Raw genomic sequence first — 22,245 nt, forward strand, 5'->3', positions numbered from 1 at the left:
AGAATTTTTCCTTTTTGTCCCTCTCCTATATTAAGGAAAAATTTCAAATAAAAGTTCAAAATACGTTTATTTTCTCAAATAAGGACTTGAAATAAATCTTGTTTCAAATAAGGACATGAAGTGGTATAGCGATTTCAAATAAAGGCTTGAAGTGGTTGTGGAATCTCAAAAAATGGTTTGATCTAAAGGGCATTTTCATCATTTCTCCTTTTTAATTTTTTTCCTTTTTTCTATTCTTTTAAAATTTAAAAAAATTGTAAAAAAGGCATCCGCACAAGCATGAGGAGAGATTGCCCCATCGTCGGTGGACATCGGCCACAGGCTTGTGTGTGTGTTTTTTTAGCATTGAAAAAAAAATAGATTAAGGAAAAAACAAAGCAAAAAGAAAAATATCAAATAAAGGGAAATGACGTAAATCCCCTTGAAATCATGCCCTTTTTTGAAACTCCGTGGCCACTTCATATCTTTATTTGAAACAAGTTTTATTTTATGCATTTTTTTTAAGAAAATGAAGGTACTTCAGGCCCTTATTTGGAATTTTTCCTAATATCAACTATACACATTTCAAAAAAGAGATAGAACCGTCCATTTGATTGATAGGAAAGACAATTTATCATTTTGTCATCGGCCACAGGCTCGTGTGTGTGTGTGTTTTTTTTTAGTTTTGAACAAAAAATATTAAGGAAAAAACAAAGAAAAAAGGAAAACATCAAATAAAGGGAAATGACGAAAATCCCCTTGAAATCATACCCTTTTTTGAAACTCCATGGCCACTTCATGTCCTTATTTGAAACAAAATTCGTTATATATATATATATTATATTAGAAAATGAAACCACTTCAGGCATTTATTTAAAAATTTTCCCAATATCAATCTATACACATTTCAAAAAAGGAGATAGATCGGTCCATTTGATTGGGAGGAAAGCCAATTTATCATTTTGTTGTCACTAAAAACAAAATACAGCTGGAATTTTAATCTCCATAAATGATATAAAAAAAAAAAAGAGGGAAGGATGCAACCATTTTTTCTCTCTATAAAATATTATCAATTTAATCTGGGGACTCGTACGGACAATTGAGATTCCTCACACCGCGAGGCGTATATATACAGCTAAACCCTCCCGGTCGTCTCTCTCTCTTCTAACCTCACTCTTCACTGTCGCGCCTTTCCAACGTTCTCAGTGATCGCAACCAAAACCCTAGAAACCTGCCAGACCACCGTCCCGCGGCGAGGCGAGAAGGAAGAGAGAGCGAGAGAGCGCGCTGAGGAATCCTTCTCTCTCTCCCTCGCCTTCGCGCTCGGCAGATCCCTTCGGAGCTTCCGGGTAAAACTTCTGCTTTCGTTTCCCAAATCGGCTTAGCGATTCGCTGCCTGGTGTTCGTTTTCGGTGCGAGCATTGTTCGTCGAATCCACTGCGCGGACCGACTTTTGCAGTTTGGTCAAATCAGTGCTTTTTTTTTTTTTTCCTTAGGTCATTTCTCGCGTGGATGATGTTCCCGAGAAACTGGGAGTCTCTGTTTTTTCTTGTATTATAGCTTTAACGGAAGGCGACTGTGTGCGAAATGGTGTTTGTGGTTAAATCTGATTTGATCCTGGCCATGACTTCGTGGGTTCAAGGTGGTCGGTCGCTCTGTTAGTCGTTTACCATTACACGTAGCTCCGCTAATGTTATCTTGGAACAGTGTGTTTGTTGAATTTCTCTGTATTAAACTGTAAGACTTTTCGTTTTACACTGAGGTCGGATTGAGGGAAGTGGAAGGAATTGAAGAGAAATAAAAGACAGGGAGTACTTCTAGAATTTCTCTAGTGTTGTCGGATAGTTGTATGGCACTAAAGTACCTCCTAAATTCTTTTTTTTTTGTCATGTAACATTTGGTTTTCTGTTTTAGGGTTTTGATTGCTTTCCTGGTGATCAAGTGGTAATGGCGGTGCAACAAGCCCCTGCTGGAGCAGCCCCTCCGTCAGCTGGTGTTGTATGTATCATGTTGAGTGTAAAATGGGAATTACACTTGTGTATCATTTCCTTGGTGATTTTACCCCGCTTTTTCTTCCCTAATTATCATTCATATTGTATAGGTTGGCAATGCATTTGTTCATCAATATTACCTCATCCTTCACCAATCCCCTGAGCATGTTCATCGATTTTATCAAGATATTAGCAAGCTTGGCCGTCCTGAAAAGAGTGGAGTCATGGGTATCACCTCAACCATGAAAGTGAGCTGTCTGATATCTCCCTCCCTCTCTCTCTCTGATCATGCAATGCTCCTTTTTGTTATGTGTATTAAATGTTGTGTTTTATTAGGCTATATGTATATTATTCGGAGAGACATTACAGTTCTCTCTGACATGTTGGTTGAGCCATTGTTAGTGTTTCTCTCCACTAACCACTCAATGAATGCTATTTGTGGATGTTATGACTAATTACTGGTAGCATACTGTGTTATTTCTTTGATATAACTTAAGCTGCTTGCTCCTGATGCAGGCTATCGATGAGAAGATCCAGTCACTTGATTATGGCGGATTTAGCGCAGAGATCATTACAGTGGATGCACAAGACTCTTACAACGGCGGAGTCACTGTACTTGTTACTGGATATCTTACTGGAAGAGACAATATGAAGCGGAAATTCACCCAGAGTTTCTTCTTGGCACCTCAAGATAAGGGTTACTTTGTTCTCAATGATATTTTCAGATATGTTGAGGAACCCAGTCGTCAACAGCCAAACCATGATTCAGCTAATGATGTGGAAGTTCCTCAAACTATTGAGCAAGGTAATGGGAAGTGATTAAATTCATATATGTTTAAATGGGGCAATCATTGAAACAAGTCGGTTTGCAGAGTCAACACCTCCGCAGGAGAACCACATTCCTCATCAGGTAGCTGCAGATTCTGAAGAAGTTAGTCAGGAGGAAGTCTACAAACCCTCTGAGAATGGAGATGGTTCAATTGTGGAGGAGGAAGCCCCAGTGCCTGAAGTAGTTGATGAAACTCCAGCAGATTCACACATAGTGGCTGAATCTAATGCTAAAAATGAAGATGTTCCGAAGAAATCGTACGCCTACATTGTAAGTTGGGCTGATTCTATATAGAATTTTCTATTCGATGCATGTTAGCTAAATGTTCCCACACTTGTCATAGTGGAGGTAATATCTGAGTGACTGCCTTGTTGTTCTGTAATTGGATCAGTAGAAGGATTCTTGACCAATAGCATTTGTCATTAGTAACTTGATTTGCTGTCACTTTTACTTACAGTTGGGAGTCATGAAGGAGGGTGCTGTCAATGTACCATCTTCTTCACCTTCTCCAAAGCCTGTTCCAAAATGCCAAGAACCACAAATGACTGCACCACCGCCTCCAGCCGCCATACCTGAGACTCAAGTTTCCAGTTTAAAAGCGACTGAAAATGGGAATGTTCAAGAGGGTGAATGTGCGTGTCCACTTATTCTTCTTTTGTTAAATTAAATTGATAGTAGTTCTCAGTTACAGATATTGAGGAGTGTCTAAAAAGTCTGATTTATGTGATGAGCAGCTGATGGGCACTCCATCTACTTGAAAGGGCTGCCTATGAATGCGACCTATCCTCAAATTGACAATGAGTTTAAGAGATTTGGAGCAATTAAAGCTGGTGGTATTCAGATTAGGAGCCAAAAGGTTGGTTTGATTTTAGCAATTTTAGCTACATTGGAACTTCATGGCTCATCAATCTTTCTCAAACAACAGGGATTTTGTTTTGGGTTTGTGGAATTTGAAGAGTCAAGCTCTGCCCAAAGCGCGATAGAGGTAAGTCCATTTACTTAGCTCTTTTCTCATTATAGCTGATAGAGCAGTTGGAGAGGGGCATGCAAACATTTTCATTCCTGGTCGTGGCTACTGGATTGTCTTGTCATCTCTAACAGTTGTGTTATAATCTATTACATAATTGCCGTCTACCTCTAAGTCTAGCTCTTACTTGGTAATCTAGACTTGAAAACCCCATTTCTTTTCCAACTGTTCAGAAATCTCCGCTAGTTTTATCATTTCAATTTAAGCTGGGTGTAGTATCGCAGTTACAAGAATTATGTGCAAGTGTATCTGCTGCTAGATTGCTGCCATCTGGTTGCTTGTTTTTATTTGTGATATAATAAAGTTAAGCTCATGGCACCCGTGTAATTATCTGGACATGCTTATCCTCACTCTATTTGTATGCATTGCTTAAGTTATATTGTGCCCTAAATGAGTTGGGTTACGAGCATTTCTTAAGTTTCAAGGTTAATGTCCAGGCCTCTCCAATCCCTATTGGTGGACGACAAGTGGTTATTGAACCAAAGAAGTCTACTTCACGAGGTGAGTTACTTGTTCAACTTCCAGAACTCTGCTTTTGTTATGCTTCATAGGGGGCATAATTATTATCTTAAATTTACAAAAGTGCCACATTTTACGAAAACAAGTCCCTATGGCCTTCTTGTCCATCGTGTGCTGCATATGCATCCTTTTGATTACATGGGGGAAATTGGGTCCAAACTTGATAGCATAAATTTATTCGCAGAACTTTGATACACGTATATTGGATCGTCCTATCATATGGGTGATTTCTATTTTGCATGGTGTTTTCTGCAGGGAATAGTAGGGATCGTTTTCCATCTGGAAGGGGGGCTGGGTACAGGAATGAGGGTGTGCGAGGGCGTGGAAGCTATGTTGGCGGTAGAGGCTATAACAGGGGCGAACTTAATAACAGGATGGATTATGGAAACAGAAATGGTGGCAGGGGAGGATACGCTAACCGTGGTGATGGATATCAAAGGGCTGATAATTCAGGAGGCAATGGCGGCCGTGTGAATCGAGCTGGTGGTTTTGCTGTCGATGCATCCAAAAGCATGGCACCGCGAGTATCTGCAACTGCTTGAGGAACCACCTGGTAGTTACTTTTCTTAGTTGTTGGATAGGCATCAAGAATGCGTATTTTAGATTCTTTTGCACATGATAATTTTTGGAGCTAAATCAAAAATATTATTCTTCAGCATTTTGGCTGTTGACCTTGTTCGGTCTCACTGGTGGGAAATAGATGTACTTAATTTCTGCTACCAAACTAGATCTGTCTATCTTTGGTGGGATAATCCTACCAATTTTGGAGCCGTTTCATTTTATAAAAATTCTGAAGAGACCAGCATTGTTGTTGTATGGAGATCCTGGATACATTGACGTGCTTCTCAGGGCCATTTAGGTAAAGTTCCAACTGTAAAATGGGAGGAGGGTATTGTGTGTTTTACGTCGTAATACTCAAGGCCAATCTGAAAGGGGAGAGCTGTGCAACTGTTGATTCGTGTTCCTTTTCAGTTACTAGATTAGAGGGTTATTAGGAGCAAATGCTTTTTGCTCCTGGATTCTACCGAGCAGCTTAGCTCCTTGCAGACATGCGGACATATACCGATGTTTATCAGGAGCTTGTGGCCTGGCTGAGCACAGGCTTTGTCATCTTGAAGTAAATGCTTTCCTGGTGCTAACTTTTTAAGAAGCTTTCTTATGGTTCTCAGCATCTTTGTATCTACAGAAATTCTTTTACAGTCTTCCTGCAAAACTGAATGGGCTGACTGGCTTTCTGCGCGGTTGCTTTGGGGTAGCGTATGGTGTTCAAATCGAATCAAATTGCTCAATGCAGTGTAAAAAATGAATTAGAACCATATTCGGATCAAGACCGGTCTGCACTTGTGTTCATTGTCTTTCTTTTTTCTTTCAATTTAAATTGCTGAGTAAGCTTCAACACTTGAATAAAAAGCAGCACCGTGCATTTGCACTGAAGCATTCTAAACGCATTGTGGCTGGACATTGCCCCGGGAGCTGTTGAGAAATATGAAAGAGGAACAAAAAGAGACATTTGCAATGGAAGGTAAAATTTTAAAGTGAGGACTGCTGAACACCAAACAAGATGGAACTACGGTTTGGAACTTTTGCAAAAGGCATTTCCAATTGAAACGAATATTATTGGTTATCCAAAAAGAACGGCAAGCCAAAGCCCTCGGACGGGGCTGATACAATAAACTCACCGAGGTGTAGGCATCTTTACCTCCGTTAAGATTTTGCAAAACCTCAAGGAATTAATAGCCTTTGGATCAGTTTGCATGTCATGACATTGCGTATAGGAAGGACGATAGAATGCATCTGGTATGATGCCACGCGGTGGAATTAAAAAGTACTTATTTTTCCAAAAAGTTAGTCACGGGACAGACCACACTCAGAAGTAGCTTGAACGGATTTAAAGCATGAAAGATTTGATGAATAATCTTTTAAGTCAAATAATGGAGATCTTTCAAATACACCAATGATGCCCTAACTTACGAACTAGGCATTACAAAAGTTGCAATCGTAACATCCGCAATGAAGCATTTAGTCAGGTTAACCAGACATCCAGAACTGCGTCATGCATTTCTTGTACTAACATGCATTCTGACAGGATAAAGAACACCAAACATCTCATACCGATCAATAATTAAATTCCTGATATATGAGCGTATACAAAACCGAGAAGTCTTCTCAAATAGATCACTAAAACCTGTTGGGCTTTGAGTGGACGAAAGATGTAAAGGGATTTCATTAGGAAAGTAATTGCATCCTGGATAATAAACATTTGCCAAATAATTAAGATTGCAGCACTTGTATGGACAAAGAGAGCAGGTAGTGTAGTAAATATGGCACAAAACTATCTAAACTCAGATAGCAACGAACCTTCTGATGCAACTAGTAAGGATGCGTGGTAAATGTTGAACGACTACCCAAATATCTCATGATTGGAGCCTTTCCAGCAGAAAGGCCACAGGAAGATGAGTCAGCTCTGACCGTTTCTTCAGACACCAAAGTTGCAGGCCTGTACGAAATCCAACTCGTAGTCAACATACTTTGTCCATAATGGTTTAAACAGGCTCATGGCAATGTCAAGCCATGGCTTCATATTCCCATTGAAGTGGACAACAGCAGCATTACGAATCTCCTCCATGCTTATGCTGGGATTGTAGCCAAGTCCTAAAACATGCCATGACTTGTCCAGTGGCTTCGTTGTCGAGTAAAATGTTATCAAACCCGGGGGCAGAGTTCCCAATTTCCACAAGGTTCGGTTCTCGTTCTGTATTTGAGAGAGAAAACAGCTTCATACTCAGAGAATGAAAGAAAATAGTCAACCTCAAGTAAAATTAAATGAGCAAAAATAGTCAACCTCAAGTAAAATTAATTTTCATATATGACGAGTATAGCCAAAAACAATCACATGACAAACTGGAAAACCTTTGTGTATAACTGTTACTCTCCTCAGGTTCATCATTACTTTCTTTTTCAGTTCTTTGTCCCAGTGAACTAAAAGAATTATTTACGGGAACAGATAAAGTTCTGTATTACTATGAAAACTGAAATGAGTCCATTTGCCCTCACTGAAAGGACAATCGGTGAAATGCAGCATAGATTGGGAAAGATTGCCCTTATACTTTTTATGTAGAATTTATCAGCTTATGAATATCTCTTAACAATCAATCAAGCAGGAGTCCCAAAAGAGGGGGAACGGGATTAATTGACAAAATTTTACCAGAAAAGGTTTAAAGCTGTTACCAGATTCTGCCAGTAATGATACTCTTCAGTGCATTTCTCCCTTCTCCAAGCATCCAAATCAAAAAAGTTCATTCCATAAGCCCATGCACAAGCCTTGGGGTTGAATTTCTCCTTTATCAGAGGGTGTGAGAAATTCATATACTGCGCATACCGATGGAAAGAGCCGAAGCATGTCTCAACTGCCCCATTCACTTTACCATCCATGTCTATCTTCCATAAACCAGTCAAGTCCTTCTGCACGACAATATCATCATCCAAAAACAGAATCCTGTGTAACTTTGGGTACATTTCTGGTAAATAAAACCTCAGATGGTTCAGTATTGAAAGGTACTTAGGGTTCCTAAACTTCATATTCGTGGTATCTTTAGTAGCATTTTCGAGCTTATTCTCAAAGTAAAACTTCTGCAAGTTTGCAGACTCCAGTTGTCTAAGCACTGGCACGTAAGAAGAGTTCAAGAACTTGTAATCCTCGACAGCCTTAACCTCGATATGAGCCCCATTGTATTCCTTCAACTTGAACATGACTTGCATGGCCCCAAGATTCATCTTATCAGTCACCACATGGAAAACATGTTTCCATGGCTCCTTTGCATTCTTCACGGCAGAATTTACCACCACTGATGCTGCAAGCACATTATCCGAGAAAATTGCATAATGGTAAAGATTCGGATCCTCCAGTTCTGGCTTGGGAGGTTTTCCATCATCTGTATACTTCTCAGGATGTGCGATTCGCTCTTCCATCAACCGCATGGAAAGGCAGTGCAGGCTCTTAGGTATCGATTTAGCAGCAATCAAGCTCGAAAAGGCACCCTGCTTCTTTGCCTTTGTCAATTGCTCGTTCACTGCGAAAATCGTATCCTTCAACTTCTGAATCTTCAATTGATTGTCGAAGGACTCCTTCGATTCAGACACCGCTTGGCGAGTGACCTTGATGCGCTCTTTCACTTCCTTCTCGAATTGGCGAAGCATCGTTTCGTCGATACTGAGCGAATCCGACGCAAAGAGAGTATGATACGCAGGCTTCTTGATGAGATCGCTGTAGTTCTTGGAGAGGTCAGCGAAAATCCGAACCAGCTTGGAGTACTCGAGCTTAAGCTTGCGCGCGTAGGAGGCGTAGGCCAGCGCCAGAGAGCGGTGATCATCAGCTTGCTTCTGCAGCTGGTCGAGTCGAGGCTTGAGAGGATCCGATTTCATTGCGAGAATGGATCTTCTGACGGATCCGTATCCATGAGAATCCGAACTAATCCCCTGCACCTTAAAAAGACACGCCACAGTAAAGCTTCGACCAAACTCCGCCTAACTCAAAGTCCTATCTACCGAACCACAAACGACCGACAAATCGACTATCCAAATCCACCGAAACGGTACCGGAGCGAATCGGATCTAGCGCGACCGCGACGCGAGAACGCGAATCGAGGATCGAGAGATTGCGAAACGGAAAAACCTAGTTCCGTGAACAAAGGAACGGCGACAATGCAGGAGGGAGGGAGACAGAGAGAGAGAGGACGTACCAGGCGCCGGAGACGGGAGGCGTCGGCGCGGGAGGTGACGGAGAGAGAGGAGGCGAGGAGGAGGAAGACGGCGGCGGCGACGGCGGAGGCGAGGAGCTTGAAGGGAGAGAAGCCGCAGGATCTCCGGTGGTTCGCCATTCGCGAACACCACTCAGTCGCTCACTCAGTGTAGAGAGAGAGAGAGAGAGAGAGAGAGAGAGATTTGAGGGAAAATTACAGACGAGGACGCAGGAAGCCAGCCGTGAAACGCGGGATCAAGCGAGTTGGAGAGAGAGCAGTGGGATCGTGGAAGGACGTCTCGCACTGCGCACCCAAAATATAACTAACTGGCCTCCACAATCTAATAAGCACGTTCCTTTTTTCTTTCTTTTTTTTTTTAATTTAACCATGTAATCTTTTTTTTAATGTTTTGCTAATTTTTTTTTATTATTATAGTTTTGGGCTGTATCCCACTCTCAATCTCCAATTGGCAACGTTTACCGTATCTCTTATTTCCCCCACATGAAAATGCTTTTATATGATCGATGAAGTCGGCGATAATTATCGAATCATGTCACCGGATCCGGCGAGGTCGAGGTCGCGTCGGCATCGAGCGAATCTGGCGAGGCCAACTCAAGCCTCGCCCGGAGAACTGTGACGCTCGAGGCTCCACCTTGCCTGGGGTCGGCCGTAGAAGGAGGAAAATGAAAATATGAACATAATAAAATAATATTTAATTTTTTTTATTTCTTGAAAAAATATAAAATAGAAAATAGAAAATTATTAAGATGAGTGCAAGAAGAAAAATCAAATCGAAATTTTCATACCGAACCGCGAAAAATCTTTTCTAGTTCATTTTCGGATTTTAGCCAAATACATAAAAATATCATCATTTTTTCCAAAAAAATATTGTCGTTTTTTTCGAAAAATGACTGGCTGAAAAATATTTTTCAGAAATGCGATATTTTTTTTCAAAACAAGCGGAGGGTTTTTCTTTTGTTTTGTTTGTCTACGCTCAAGTACGTGCATATAATATCGCCCACCTTACAATGAACCAACGAAATCTTATTCCAACGAAGCGTTCGATTTTTTCAATTTAGATAAACTCGGGTAGCTATTTATTCGGATAATACTTGTTCATTTCGAAGGGAATTTTTTCCAGTAAAATTTCAAAATAAACAGGTGTAGGCAGATAATAAACTTCTAAAGAGGTATTCAAGCTTCACTTTGAAAACAAGAATGAGCTTCCCGATCGACCAAATCAAGAATAAGCTTCACTTTGCTATAACTTCGTTTTTCTACGAATGAGATAATGTTATAATGTTAAAATATTAAATTACGCTTTTATCTAGCAAGTTAAGGCTTTTCAATTCTTTACTCTTTTATTTTGGCGAAAAAAGAAAAGATTAAGTTATAGCATTATTTTTAGGGAAAATCCCAAATACGGGTGAAATACTCTTATTTTCTCAAATAAAGATATAAAGTGGACGGATCTTGTTTCAAAGAAGGGCTTTAAAGTGCTCTTATTATTCAAAGAAGGGCTTGAAATGCTATTATTGTTCAACGAATGACTTTTTTCTGATCGAATTTAAAGAATGACTCGATCAAATATATTATCGTCATTTATTTGTTTTTGATTTAATTGTTTTTCTTTTATCTTTTCATTTTTCCTATTCTTTTTTTTTTTTTATGTTGTAGCCGGCAAAGGCTCGCCTGGGCAAGGGTTGTGATGGCTCGGCGAGGCGAGGCTCGCAATGACCTCAAGCGGCCTCACGATAGCTAGCCACCGGTGAAAGGAAAGGGAATAAAATTCAAAAAATGTAAAACAACGAAAATATCATCAGTTATGCCCTTCTTTAGAATAATGTCCACTTCATGCTTTTATTTAAGAAAATAAGAGCATGTATCCACATTTGAAATTTCCCCATTAGCTTAGCCAGCACGTTCAGGCTGGCCCAGATTCTAAAAGTTGTCTTCTGATAGGACCAAATGTAGATAGTCAGTCTCTGCTTCTAATCTCAGTTTTTTTCAGAAACAGTGGACCTTTTTTTTGCTTAGATGTTCTATCTATAGAGAGCGAATCAAAGCAACAGAAAACAAAACCTGCTGCATAAAATTCACGATTGGCCAACCATTATCAGATCCCTCCAAATCGTGCAACGTCAGGAACAAAACGTGAGACTGGGGCGAAGAAGAAAAGTAGCTAAATATTGATGTTAAAATTAGACGACAAAGACGAACTTTTGATGCAGATATAACTCGAATAAATACAGATTTCTTCTTTTCTTGTCTTGTCTTTTGCATTTGCCGTTTAAAGCCCGAGTCTTTCAAGAACCCCCAGAAGGAAAAGAAGAGAGCTTTGAGGGGATTTCAGTTGTGGTTGTGGCCTCTCTTGCTGTGCCTGCCCACATGGTGCAGCCACCCGATGCCCCGGAAAGCCTTGGAGATCCTGACCAGGTTGGGCCTTCCCATGCCCAGGTTCATCTTCCCCGCGGAGAACTTGAGCGCCTGCAGGCAGCAGAACTGCTCGTCCACGTCTTCTTCTTCTTCTTCTTCCTCCTCCTCTTCTGCTGCTGCTGCTGCTGCTGCGGCTTCGGCTTCATCTTTCTCGAGCCTCCCTCCTCTCTTGCCCTTCTTCTTCTGCTTCGCGCCGTTCTTCGCTTGCTTGGAGGAGGAGTCGTCCTCGTAGGCCTCCCACAGCAGATCCATCCCCTCGCTGCCCTCCTCCGCATTGTGCCTCTCTTCGAAGAGCTTGCACGCCAGGGTCCTCTTCCACTCTTTCTCTCTCCTCATCGACCCGAAGCTCCCCAGGTGCTGAAGGCCCGTCTTCTCATAATGGCTCTCGGAGACGTGATCTGGTGAATAGTATGATTGCTCTCCCCCGCCGTTTTCGTCGAAGAGCCTGAGACTCTCCCCGAGTCGTCTAGAATTCTGCCTCGTTCTTGGAAAGCACCCCCCTCCATGATTATCCCTTGCTTTTGGGTCGCTTATTGTATTGCTCCCTGCCTTGGATCCGCCTTTGAACAGTGGATCGTCTTCTTTTGGATCTTCTTCTTCACCAACTTTCTTGGGCGATGAGTCTGGAAGTTTGACTTCTTTCTCTTCCGCTTTGAAAACCGCACCTTCGCTTTCACATCGTACCTTCTCCTGGAGCAACAGTCCTTCAAGCTTGTCCTCAACTTTGAACCCTGGCTCAGAAATATCAACTGGGTCTTGCTCGAATTTGGTTGCCGACGCCTCAGAATGCCCCTTGACGACATTATCTCCATAGATCAAGAACTTGTCAACTGGTGCTTCGGATTCTTCAGACCCACAATCCCCCGGTGTCTCCAACTGATCAGAGGCTTCATCTTGGCTTTTCCCGGAGTCCCACAGGGAAGCTTCTTCAAAGAAAATCTTGTACACTTCAAGGTCCTTTGAAAGCTCAGTCCCTCCGTCTTCATCAGCTGAATTTGATCTCAACTTCTCTAAAACCCTGGCACATACCTTTGAAACAAATCCCACTTTGGATTCCGACGTCTCGTCAGGAGACCCCTCAAGGCCTGGCGAGAGAGTGAGGAGGGCAAGCAGGATAAGGAAGGTGGTGATGAGAAGAGGAGAGAGGAAAGTGACAAGCTTGAGAAGGTAAGGTGACAAGAAAACGAAGTAAGAGAACAGCACAGGGTGAGATAGAAAGAAAGAGGAGAAGAGAACGAAACAGGACAAGAGGACCCTAGACAAGGGAGCATTTTTCGCCGTGCTCGACATGGAAAGCTCAGTCAAATTTTCTGCTCCAACGAGGGAAAGTGGAAGAGAAAATAAAGCTGAAATGGAGCTGGTGATGGAGTGAAGAAGAAGGAAATTGGATTGCTTTACAGAAGAATTGAGGGGTAAAAGTGCAAAGCTTTGGAAGACAGAGTGTGGCGTGATAGAAGGAAGAGACAGGGACGTTGGGAGTGAGGGAGCGAGTGAAGCGAGAGTGAATGGAGGAGTGATGAACATTGGAGGAAAAAGGCATCTTTTGAAGCCTTTTCCATGTCCGTCTGTCTATAACCACCAACTGTGCCCCCACCCCCACATAAATTAGACAAAGTAATTTTGACGAATGGCCTACATATGTTTCCTTTGTAATTATGGATTCCCCGAGAACAGTTTCAAGACTCTGGCCGAGTGGTTAAGCACTTGATTTAAATGCGGCATACGCGTATTTCATGCACAAATCCCAACATCTCACCAGAGATAAGCTTAGAAGCCATGCTCGGGATCTTGTGGATAGAGTCTTTCCCGATACACGTGAATGGGGCGATTTGCATGTATTCATAGAGATTAGCCGAATGGAAAGATTGATTCTCTGTTTTATCAAAGCCAATGTTCCAGAGCAAAACTTCTGCAGCCAATTTCGCAGGTATAACAGCTGCAGCATTGATGAGTACTTAATTGCTTCGCACATGTGGTTGGTTTCAATGCCAAAACCTATTGGACTTGGATAATTGAAAGACATATAACTAACAAGGTCGCGACAGTGGCTACCGAACTCTCCCCTAATCATTGCAATGCCCTCCCGATTATTACAACAAGGCAAATATCCTTACCTTTGTGTTGCTAAAATCTCAGTTTGGGTCCTTTCTCAGTATTCTCCTCGAATCTACAGAACATCCAGTCACCTTTTTCCTCCAGTCCAAGCCTATGGACTTCGCTAAACTGGAATCCAAAGTGAAGTTATGGCGATCGCATTGTCTGCTCAACATTTTTTATCAGCCTCTCCATGCGAGTTCGCCATCGGCCCCTGTAAATTCAGGGAACTGTACGGACAATCCTCGACGTTCAAGGTTACAACCCAATGATCTCTCGACCGCTGCAATACTAAGATAACCGATAACATTCTTTCGAGGTGATTCTCTCTGCATCATGGGAAATGTGTGCTCTCTTGAGGTTGTGATCCAAAGAAGGATCTTGCATATGCAGGATCGCTGCCATCTAATTCACCATCAAACCAAGTAAAGAAGCCGAAACTTCCATCAACTTAGAGAAGCCAATCTAACCCGCCAGCCTGTTTCGAGCACACAATCTCATCCAACTCATCACACTCCCACGAAACCATCATGCGCATTTCGTAACGACTCCTTCGGGACGAAAGCGCGAGAGATCCTAATTGCTTCACCACCTCAGTCGGTCCTTACAGTCAATCTGAATCATTGTCTTTGTAGTTGATTGAACTGTTAGAATGGCCCAATGACCAACTCGGGCATATTATAAATTCTTCTCATCTTGTCCTTGCCAAATAACAATTTGGAGTAATTATTAGTAAACTAAATACAAAGAAGCAGGAGACTGGAGCCAAGTGTGAAGGATTCTAGGCAGCGAAATGGAGTAATGAAATTTATCAATCCCCACATGGGAAAGCACTCATGGCCACTCGAGTACCGTTGATGCATCCAACCCTTTGGACCCATCTTTTTGACCTCTCCAAAGTTTTCTCTGTCGGGGACGCGTTCTCTCTCTTTGACCTTCCCACCTTTTCTTAAATCTGATCATCGTCACTGATGGGAGGTTGGCCTGTCTCCCCTTTCCATGATACCCATCCGACCTACGCTCGTCGCACGCATTCCGCTTTATCAGAGGATTCAGAACTAAGAATACGTCAACAGGACAGAAACCCGAGATATTATCATTTTCGCTGAGGAACACATCACAAACCATACATTTGCAAGCCGGCCTTCTACCAAAATGCTTCCCCTTGTTGTGAGGCAACAAGAGCACCTAATGACAATAAGAGGATCATTAAGAAGCTGAATCGGAACAGTAACTATACCGTGGATGACTCCCCTATCAAAACTCCTGGCAAGTACTACACAAATCCTTAGCTTTCCGCAAATTATTAAATGGTCACCCGCCATCGGAAATACACACGGCGACTCATCAATCGTAAAGGCATTCCGAGATTTCTCGGCAAGAAAAACAAAGCCCAGATCATTTGGCTACTGATATCAAAGCAAAAACAATCTGCTTCAATTAACCTGCCCTAAAGACCAAAATCACAAGGATCAGCAGAAACTTGATATTGAAATAAGTCCTCAATCCAAAAAGTAAACCGCTCAAACATCGCAGTAGACACATACACTTCCAAAATGAAACATTCTGTCACTCATGTCTGCCTCGACTCCGAAGGGCCATGCCAATAAGTGAATTCTACTCCGTCATGACAGGTTTATTTTCGTTGGCCTTGGGTCTCTGCTCCTTGGGCCTCTGCTCTTCCATCTTCCTGTAATTCAAACCCAGGAAACAACACGGAAATTTCAGAAATGCAAAGCAACAAAGCTGACACTAGCCAATAGATCCTATGCATCCCAATCGCTGTACACCTTCGACAGCCAGAACACCTCACAAAGGAAGGATGAAAATAAATAGCCGAATGGGAAGAAGCCAGACACGGCTTAAAGCTCCTAAAAGCAAATGGAAAAGCTAGCTTCCCTTAATTTGTCAAGCCTAAACAGCCATCACGTGTGTCCATGAGTAACTTTCACTTTTTGCCATTACATCCATAAATATTGCTTCAGTCAACCATCTAATTTTCAATGTAACTTTGAGGACACTACAGCTCAACAAGCAGAAAACAAGAATAAGCACGGAGACCACTGTTTAAAATCTAATATAGGGGGCGCAGGCGAAGATCCTTGACTACGAAAGATGTGTTTAACTCTGCCTTTGAACAGAAGTGGCACAGAATAAAATGTTCCTAGTAAGATAACTTGACAAAGGGCTGAACTACATATGCAAAGAATGGTATCAAATAATCTCACTAATATTAAAGGGCGATGACAATGACACTGATGGCGAGGCCTTAAAGATACTAACATGCCAGCCCTTGAAAAGGCAATAAGAAGGCCAGGGAGACTGAAAGAACAGAAGCCATGTATTGGAATTACACAAACTCCAGAGTTCTGCCTGGTAAGAACTAAGTAAAAGACAAACCGCTTGAAACTAGAAAAACCAGATAAAAACATTGATAATGGAATGAATAGTTACAACTTGATTTGGAAAAAGAGATTGACAAAAATAGGGCAAGATAAAAAAATTAGGGCATGCAATAAAGCAAACAGAGCCATTTTATCAAATGAAGCACGAGCGATCATGGAAACAAAACTGTCAAACGCCCATCTTCACCTTAAAACCCATACAAAAAATCATATCTGTAGGGTGCGTTTGTTTCTCGAAAAATGAATGATTTTAAAAATATTTTTCTAAGAATGATCGCTCGTATCACTAACAAAAACGAATGAACGAAAAATATTTCTTTAGACATAAATTAGTGTGTAGACTAATTATTTGAAGCGATATAAACGATTATTTTTAAAAATATATATATTTTTCAAGTCATTCATGTTCAGCAAAAAAACGAGCCAGTAGAATCATTGCCAAATTCATATTCACATGATTCTGAAGTCTTCAAGCTCCACGACCAAGTTGGACTACCAAACCTCACACTTGAATTATGCGATATATACATGCCGCCCACGTGATTAAAACAAAAGAAACATAAACCCTCGGCTGTGGAGACGACCAGGAATGGCTCATACACGCCACCACTGTCTAAGTACTTCGACGATACGCAAATATTATTGGCCAATAGTATCTAACAGGTAGAGGCAAGGCAGCAATCACGCAAAATTGGCAGAAATTCCACGACCTTCTCCACGGATACATCACCTACCTATTATTCTGGTAAAGCTGCGTCTTAGTGCAATTCATAATATCAGCCCGGTTCAAATCGCCTCCACTCGATGATAGACTCATAATCAAAGAAAGCCGAACGACAATCACAAAATCCCAAAAATGCAAGTAACCACACACGTAGTAAGAAAGAGACCTCTTGTCGGAGGCGCCACCCTTCTGACTGAGGAAAGATCGGAAGAGAGGGGAGTTGACGTCGTAGATCATCGTCTCCGATACGCTGGAAAATCTGCAACAGCAACAGCAACAGCAACGACGTGGGCGTCCTCGAGCTTCGAAGCAAACCCTAATTTTTTCTCGCTCGCGATTTCTCAGCGCAATTTCTCTCCGCCAGCGAAACAGGGCTTTATATGTGGACGGGGCTGAAGAGTGAAGACATTTGAGACCTCTTCTCTTATGTCGGCGTTTCTGAAATCGAAGCCCGAAAGGGCACGACGATGCTGGGCTTTCTAGTAGGCCCATTAAGATGGTCATTTTGACAAGAGTTCAGGGACCATAGTGTAATTTTGCCAAAAATCTGCAAAATGGTATAAATCGGAGGGCTAATTCTGCCACGACAGTGACGGGCCAGCCTTACATGCCGAGCGGCAATAGCTCTCGGATTCCTCAGATCGCACAAAATGACAATCTCCGGATCGATCGCTTTCGAGGAATCAAAAAATTCACTCGAACCCAACAAGGTAATTTACTTCCCTTTGGCTTGAAGTTGGAATAATTTGTTTTTCTATTCCATAGAAATCGTATGTTAATTTTCGGAAAAGTGGGCGAATGTAGCCTTATCTAGGGATGATGGACCGTGGACCGAACATTACTGAGCCAGCCGCCACCTGATCATTGATTGGAAAAAGAAAAAAGAAAACAAAAGTCTCGTGCCACGTCGTTTTTCAAAAGAATACTCAACAAATAACCATTCGTTACATCTGCCTTACAGGGAAGTGTAGCCAAATGCACTTTCTAGTCCCATAGAGAGTGTTTGAGCAAAGGGCATTCTAAGCAAGTTGATGAATTTTTTTTTTTATAGCTAAAATAAAGCAACTCGATGAAGTGGAAAATTACTCAAAATCAAATTTCCAAAGTGAATTGAAAGCGAAGAATCTTACGTGTCTCCTTTGTTATACCGGCAAACGCTCTTATTTTGTTAAAAGCACGAGAAAAAATGCGACCCTCGATTAGGCTCACGAGCTATTCGAGGCGAGCATATTTTGTGTCCGAGCTCCACTTGATTGACCGCTCGAAATCGAATTCAAGGAACGGAATACTAAGCCAGACTGGTATGGTATGCGAGTTGATTATTGACTCGATGAATTGCAATGAACAAAAGAATCGAGAGGAAAGCGGGAAGACTCGAAAATTCGACAAATCAATACGAGGAAAAAAGAACTGCACTTGTATTCCTGTTGACCCATGCACCGCGGTGTTAGATTAGATGGGCTCTAGTGGGCCGAAGAAGATTAATGGGCCCCGTGCCCGAAAGGGCCCACTGTCAATTCGAAAACCTGTTCTCTTATTACCAAAAACCTGCAAGCCAGGACACGTGGACCTACGACGTGGCCGATCTCTATTCCTTGAGTGAGAAATCTGGGAGGCGCCGCGAAGTCAACAATCACGCGCTACCTTTCGGCTCTGCTTGTGAGCTTGACGACACGAGGGGAGGCCCGCCCAATTCACTTCGTGTGAACGCCAGTTCGTTTATTGGCACGTGCCGGCCGAGTTTTTTTTTTTTTTAAACCATTTTCTTGGGTTTCTCTAGTTGGCCATATATATATATATATTTATATATATTAAACAAAACCTGGATATACCTAGAAACAGAAATCAGGCTGCGTTACTTAACCCTGATTAAGCCAAGAGAGAACCGGGGAAATTATCCATATTTTCTCTAACTTATGAGCATTGAAAACGACTTCACCAGTTAATGTTCTGTTTATAGGTATGGTCCTCGTAAGCAGGTCATTTTTTTTTCTCTCTCTCTTCTGAAATAGCCTAAGGAACGAAAGTAGAGGTTCGGTTGCCCGAAAGCCCAGGAAACATCTCGTACTTTTGAATTTTCCATCACTCAATAGCTCAAGTACGTCGCTCTCCCCGCTTGTACATTTCACCGTTGTTCATCGCGACATGGACAGAGCTGAGCGGATTCCATTGAGTATTTTTAGATTACTCCGTTCCTTTTCACGATCTGGGTAAACTATCGAGTTTAAAAAAACGGGCGCGACACAAATCGTCTCGACAATATATTCCCGCCGCAAGGCCCATCACCCGATTTCGAGCTATTTTGATCGAACGAGCCATTCCTCTAGTCGAACTTGAACATTGGCCCTCGGGTCAGCATCGGGAGAAAAACCGTTTTCGTCGTTAATTTTGGAGAGGAATTAGGAATTAACTATTGCTATTATTATCATCATTAAGTTTGATTAGGAGGATTGGGAAATGAATGGGTATGTATGTATGTATGAATGTGTATGCAAATAAATGAATGGAGTTATTAGGGTTTTGGGGTTGGCGGGACAGAACATTGCAACATTATCTTCAAGGGGTGCGCTTGTATGGCAGGCCGCCCGTCCAATCACCGCTCGTCGGTGCCCTTCGCTTGCCACCAACTAACTCACGCTTTATTTAATAATTCCCCTCTTCCAACTTTGCCCCTCCTCCAGCCCCCGAATTCCTCTCGTGCCCTCGCTCGTCCCCACATCTGTACGGCCCTTCTCATACTTGTCCGAAGTGAATTGTGACGTGATATGGGGCGACGAAATTACATAAATAGTGACGCCTACTCTTTTTTTTTTTTTGGTCGAAAGAGACGCCTTTTTTTTTTTTTTTTGGTCGTAAGTGGCGCCTACTTTGAAATGAACTTTTTTCTCTCTTTTTTTTTTTTTAATGTTTTCAGAGTATTTATGAGATTAATAGATTTCTAGATTAATTAAATTAACTAACCCAGTTCGAGTTCTCTCAATCCGCCTCCACGTCTTGCTTTTACTGCTATATCGGGACGGCAATAATGAGAATAGCAAACTCACCACCCTAGGGTAGGCACAGAAGTGGCCATTATGTCATTGAAGCGACCTCAACTCATCTATAACTATATGAATCTATTAAATGGTCAGGTCAGGCCTACACTTTCGTTTGTTCTCACGACATTATCGGGGTTTGCACGGGGACTACATTAAGAATAACACAAGAAAATACCACGTAGGTTAGAGAAAATAATAAAAAAAAAAAGTTACATCAATATTTTTCCTTCGCTAAATTGACCAAGTTATACAACAAGTTTTAGTACTTTCGGTGAAGAACTTATCCCAAACATAATTAACCAATGTTTGATTATTATTTTTTACATGACACGAAATACTTGAAGATATCGCTCGATACAACAAGGCATCGGATCAGAGTCGATCCACCTGGTGATGGGCGGGACCCGCTAGATTACTCCGAGTACGGGTTGCCGCACCGATTGGCTCGTCCTTTCTACCGGCGATACGCTCCCGGTCTTAATCGGCCTAGTCGTGCCTCCGGTGCTGTTACTTTGAAGAAATTAGAGTGTTCAAAGTAAGCCTACGCTCTATATACATTAGCATGGGATAACATCATAGGATTCTGGTCCCATTGTGACTTAAATTACAAAAAAAAAAAAAAAAACTGTCCCGTTCGAACCCAACATATAGTTGTTCGGCCAAGTTCTCTCGAGGGTCGTTAAAGCTCCAACTACATATAACAAATTTCGCTTTTTGGAATGGATCATGGCGGGATTCCGATTCCCAAAGGTTATCTGAAAAAACAAGCAATAATTCTCAGATTCGTTGTAATTAGTCAATACCACCAAAGGAAATTATTCTGGCCTTATCAGGAGAAGCTGATGTTCTTTGACTTCAGTCTGTCCAATCTCATCTAGAAGCCAATGACGGGGTTTAAACCAAAAGGCACTCAAGCAGAATTTCTTCTAACAAAGGGAAAAGGCAAATGACTTAATGGGTCCTAAAAAGCACAGATGGTGTGGGAAGGGTTTGAATTTTAAGATGTAGAGATGCCTCCAAATCTGAATTCTTGATCTCGTCAAGTATTTACCAGCATGATCTTACTTCTATAATTAAAATACAAAAGCTAATAAGCATACGGCCCTCTTGGTAAAGGGATTGGAGGGTAGGGACGCTAGTATTATAATTGCGGGGTTCGACTCCGGTGCTCTATAAAGAGGCAGAGCAAAAGTTAGAGAGAGGAGAATTAGAGATAGGACAAACACAAAAAAATAATTAAAATATAAAAGGTTTAGTTAAGTAACCCAATCTAATTATGAAGGGCGATACTTGTTTTGCTGATTTGTTTATATCTTCTATTAGAAATTCATTTAAATAAGCACCATGATTACACACTCTCTCACTCTACCTTAACATAAGGGTGGTGTACGAATTATCGTGATAGAGCACGAATTTAGAACGCATGTTTGAGGAATATCGGCGTCATTAATGTACATATAAAAAAGAACGTCTCGAAATTTGATTCGTGCTTTGCTATCTTTGTTGGCATGAGCCTCGCATCTCGATATCTTTTTAGCTACACATTGTTTGATTAGCTGCTTGTCTCCCCCATCATTGTCAAAGTTTTGTATGCTTCTTGCATACTTTTGCTTTTGACGAAGGAACGTGTATCCTATTAGATTATACTTTAAGCTTGCCATAAGATGTCAAGGTCAATTCTATTTTGTTCTTTTCTTGCAAGAAAAGATTATAGAGAATGCCACACTCGTGGGGTTGGTGCAGCAGCACCATTATACAAATCAAATCCACAGTTCAATTGCTTGACCTCGGGAGGGAGAAGTATGCATTATTGGCTTCTTTCATTTTTTTTTTTTTAATCCCAAACACCCGAATCTTTAGAAATCTTTTCGCTTTCGGAATACATTGAGGTGCCAAACGACTCTATCGATAAGAGTTCTGGGGAGTCGTCAGCATGTTCTGCCCGGCAACGGAAATGAAGTAAATGAATGACTGAAACAAAATAAGAACGAAGAAAATGCATGCATGTAGTGTAAACACAATTAAAGATATACTAATTTAGGAAACTTTACTTTTAGCAACTACAACAGATTAATGATTCTCATATTACAACCACGTGTATCAAAGTTCTTTTTTCCAATAAAGGCGTTTCCAATTTACATAAATGCTGTCTTCGAAATGCCTATTCCTAATATCTTATGCTTTAATGATCTCTCAAGAAAGCACAACATGCCGCTTGCGAGATCGAATCGATGGACCCGAAAGAGTGAGTAATTTTCATTGAATATTTAAAAATTCTTCATCGATTTTTCTTTTTATCGAAACGCGTATCGTAAATATATCCAAAGTGTGGTGATTATGTAAGTATGTAGGATCCACGGAACTCTTAAAAGAAGGTCGAACGGCTCTCGGTGCGGGCGGCGGGACACTCCACTCCTTGATCGTCACGAGTCGAGTGGAAGTCAACGTTTGAGACTTTGTCTTT

At 41.6% G+C, this 22,245-nt stretch overlaps 4 protein-coding genes and 1 long non-coding RNA gene across 9 annotated transcripts; 1 reads left to right on the forward strand and 4 right to left on the reverse strand.

The window, feature by feature from the left end:
* The first annotated feature begins 1,126 nt into the window (after positions 1–1,126).
* Positions 1,127–5,165, forward strand: LOC115742511 (nuclear transport factor 2-like). Of its 3 annotated transcripts, none has more exons than XM_030676836.2 (10): positions 1,127–1,328; positions 1,894–1,977; positions 2,081–2,218; positions 2,487–2,775; positions 2,843–2,922; positions 2,953–3,069; positions 3,257–3,431; positions 3,534–3,784; positions 4,264–4,327; positions 4,601–5,165. In XM_030676836.2, the coding sequence occupies exons 2-10, from the start codon at positions 1,927–1,929 to the stop codon at positions 4,885–4,887; spliced, it is 1,452 nt and encodes a 483-aa protein (XP_030532696.1). In that variant the 5' UTR covers positions 1,127–1,328; positions 1,894–1,926; the 3' UTR covers positions 4,888–5,165. The 3 variants fall into 3 exon arrangements, with proteins under 3 accessions (XP_030532696.1, XP_030532695.1, XP_030532697.1); XM_030676837.2 differs by having other exon boundaries at positions 1,128–1,328; positions 2,843–3,069; positions 3,534–3,655; positions 3,725–3,784; XM_030676835.2 differs by having other exon boundaries at positions 2,843–3,069.
* Positions 2,411–21,735, reverse strand: LOC125315918. The gene is made up of 3 exons (XR_007199205.1): positions 21,665–21,735; positions 18,308–18,313; positions 2,411–2,421 (listed from the first exon to the last, which is right to left on the reverse strand). It is a non-coding gene; the product is annotated as an uncharacterized LOC125315918 (long non-coding RNA).
* Positions 6,452–9,378, reverse strand: LOC115742399 (galacturonosyltransferase 8). Its single transcript, XM_030676661.2, has 3 exons — positions 9,085–9,378; positions 7,574–8,821; positions 6,452–7,097 (listed from the first exon to the last, which is right to left on the reverse strand). Exons 1-3 carry the CDS (start codon positions 9,220–9,222, stop codon positions 6,822–6,824), a joined length of 1,662 nt encoding a protein of 553 aa, XP_030532521.1. The 5' UTR covers positions 9,223–9,378; the 3' UTR covers positions 6,452–6,821.
* On the reverse strand, positions 11,038–13,077 carry LOC115742400. Of its 3 annotated transcripts, none has more exons than XM_030676666.2 (2): positions 11,653–13,077; positions 11,038–11,619 (listed from the first exon to the last, which is right to left on the reverse strand). In XM_030676666.2, exons 1-2 carry the CDS (start codon positions 13,042–13,044, stop codon positions 11,434–11,436), a joined length of 1,578 nt encoding a protein of 525 aa, XP_030532526.1. In that variant the 5' UTR covers positions 13,045–13,077; the 3' UTR covers positions 11,038–11,433. The 3 variants fall into 3 exon arrangements, with proteins under 3 accessions (XP_030532526.1, XP_030532522.1, XP_030532525.1); XM_030676665.2 differs by having other exon boundaries at positions 11,167–11,622; positions 11,653–13,074; XM_030676662.2 differs by having other exon boundaries at positions 11,166–13,075.
* On the reverse strand, positions 15,030–17,118 carry LOC115742401 (wound-induced basic protein). Its single transcript, XM_030676667.2, has 2 exons — positions 16,910–17,118; positions 15,030–15,304 (listed from the first exon to the last, which is right to left on the reverse strand). The coding sequence occupies exons 1-2, from the start codon at positions 16,978–16,980 to the stop codon at positions 15,232–15,234; spliced, it is 144 nt and encodes a 47-aa protein (XP_030532527.1). The 5' UTR covers positions 16,981–17,118; the 3' UTR covers positions 15,030–15,231.
* Positions 21,736–22,245: the final 510 nt, after the last annotated feature.

This window comes from Rhodamnia argentea, chromosome 7, assembly GCF_020921035.1.
Source record: "Rhodamnia argentea isolate NSW1041297 chromosome 7, ASM2092103v1, whole genome shotgun sequence".
NCBI lineage: Eukaryota > Viridiplantae > Streptophyta > Magnoliopsida > Myrtales > Myrtaceae > Rhodamnia > Rhodamnia argentea.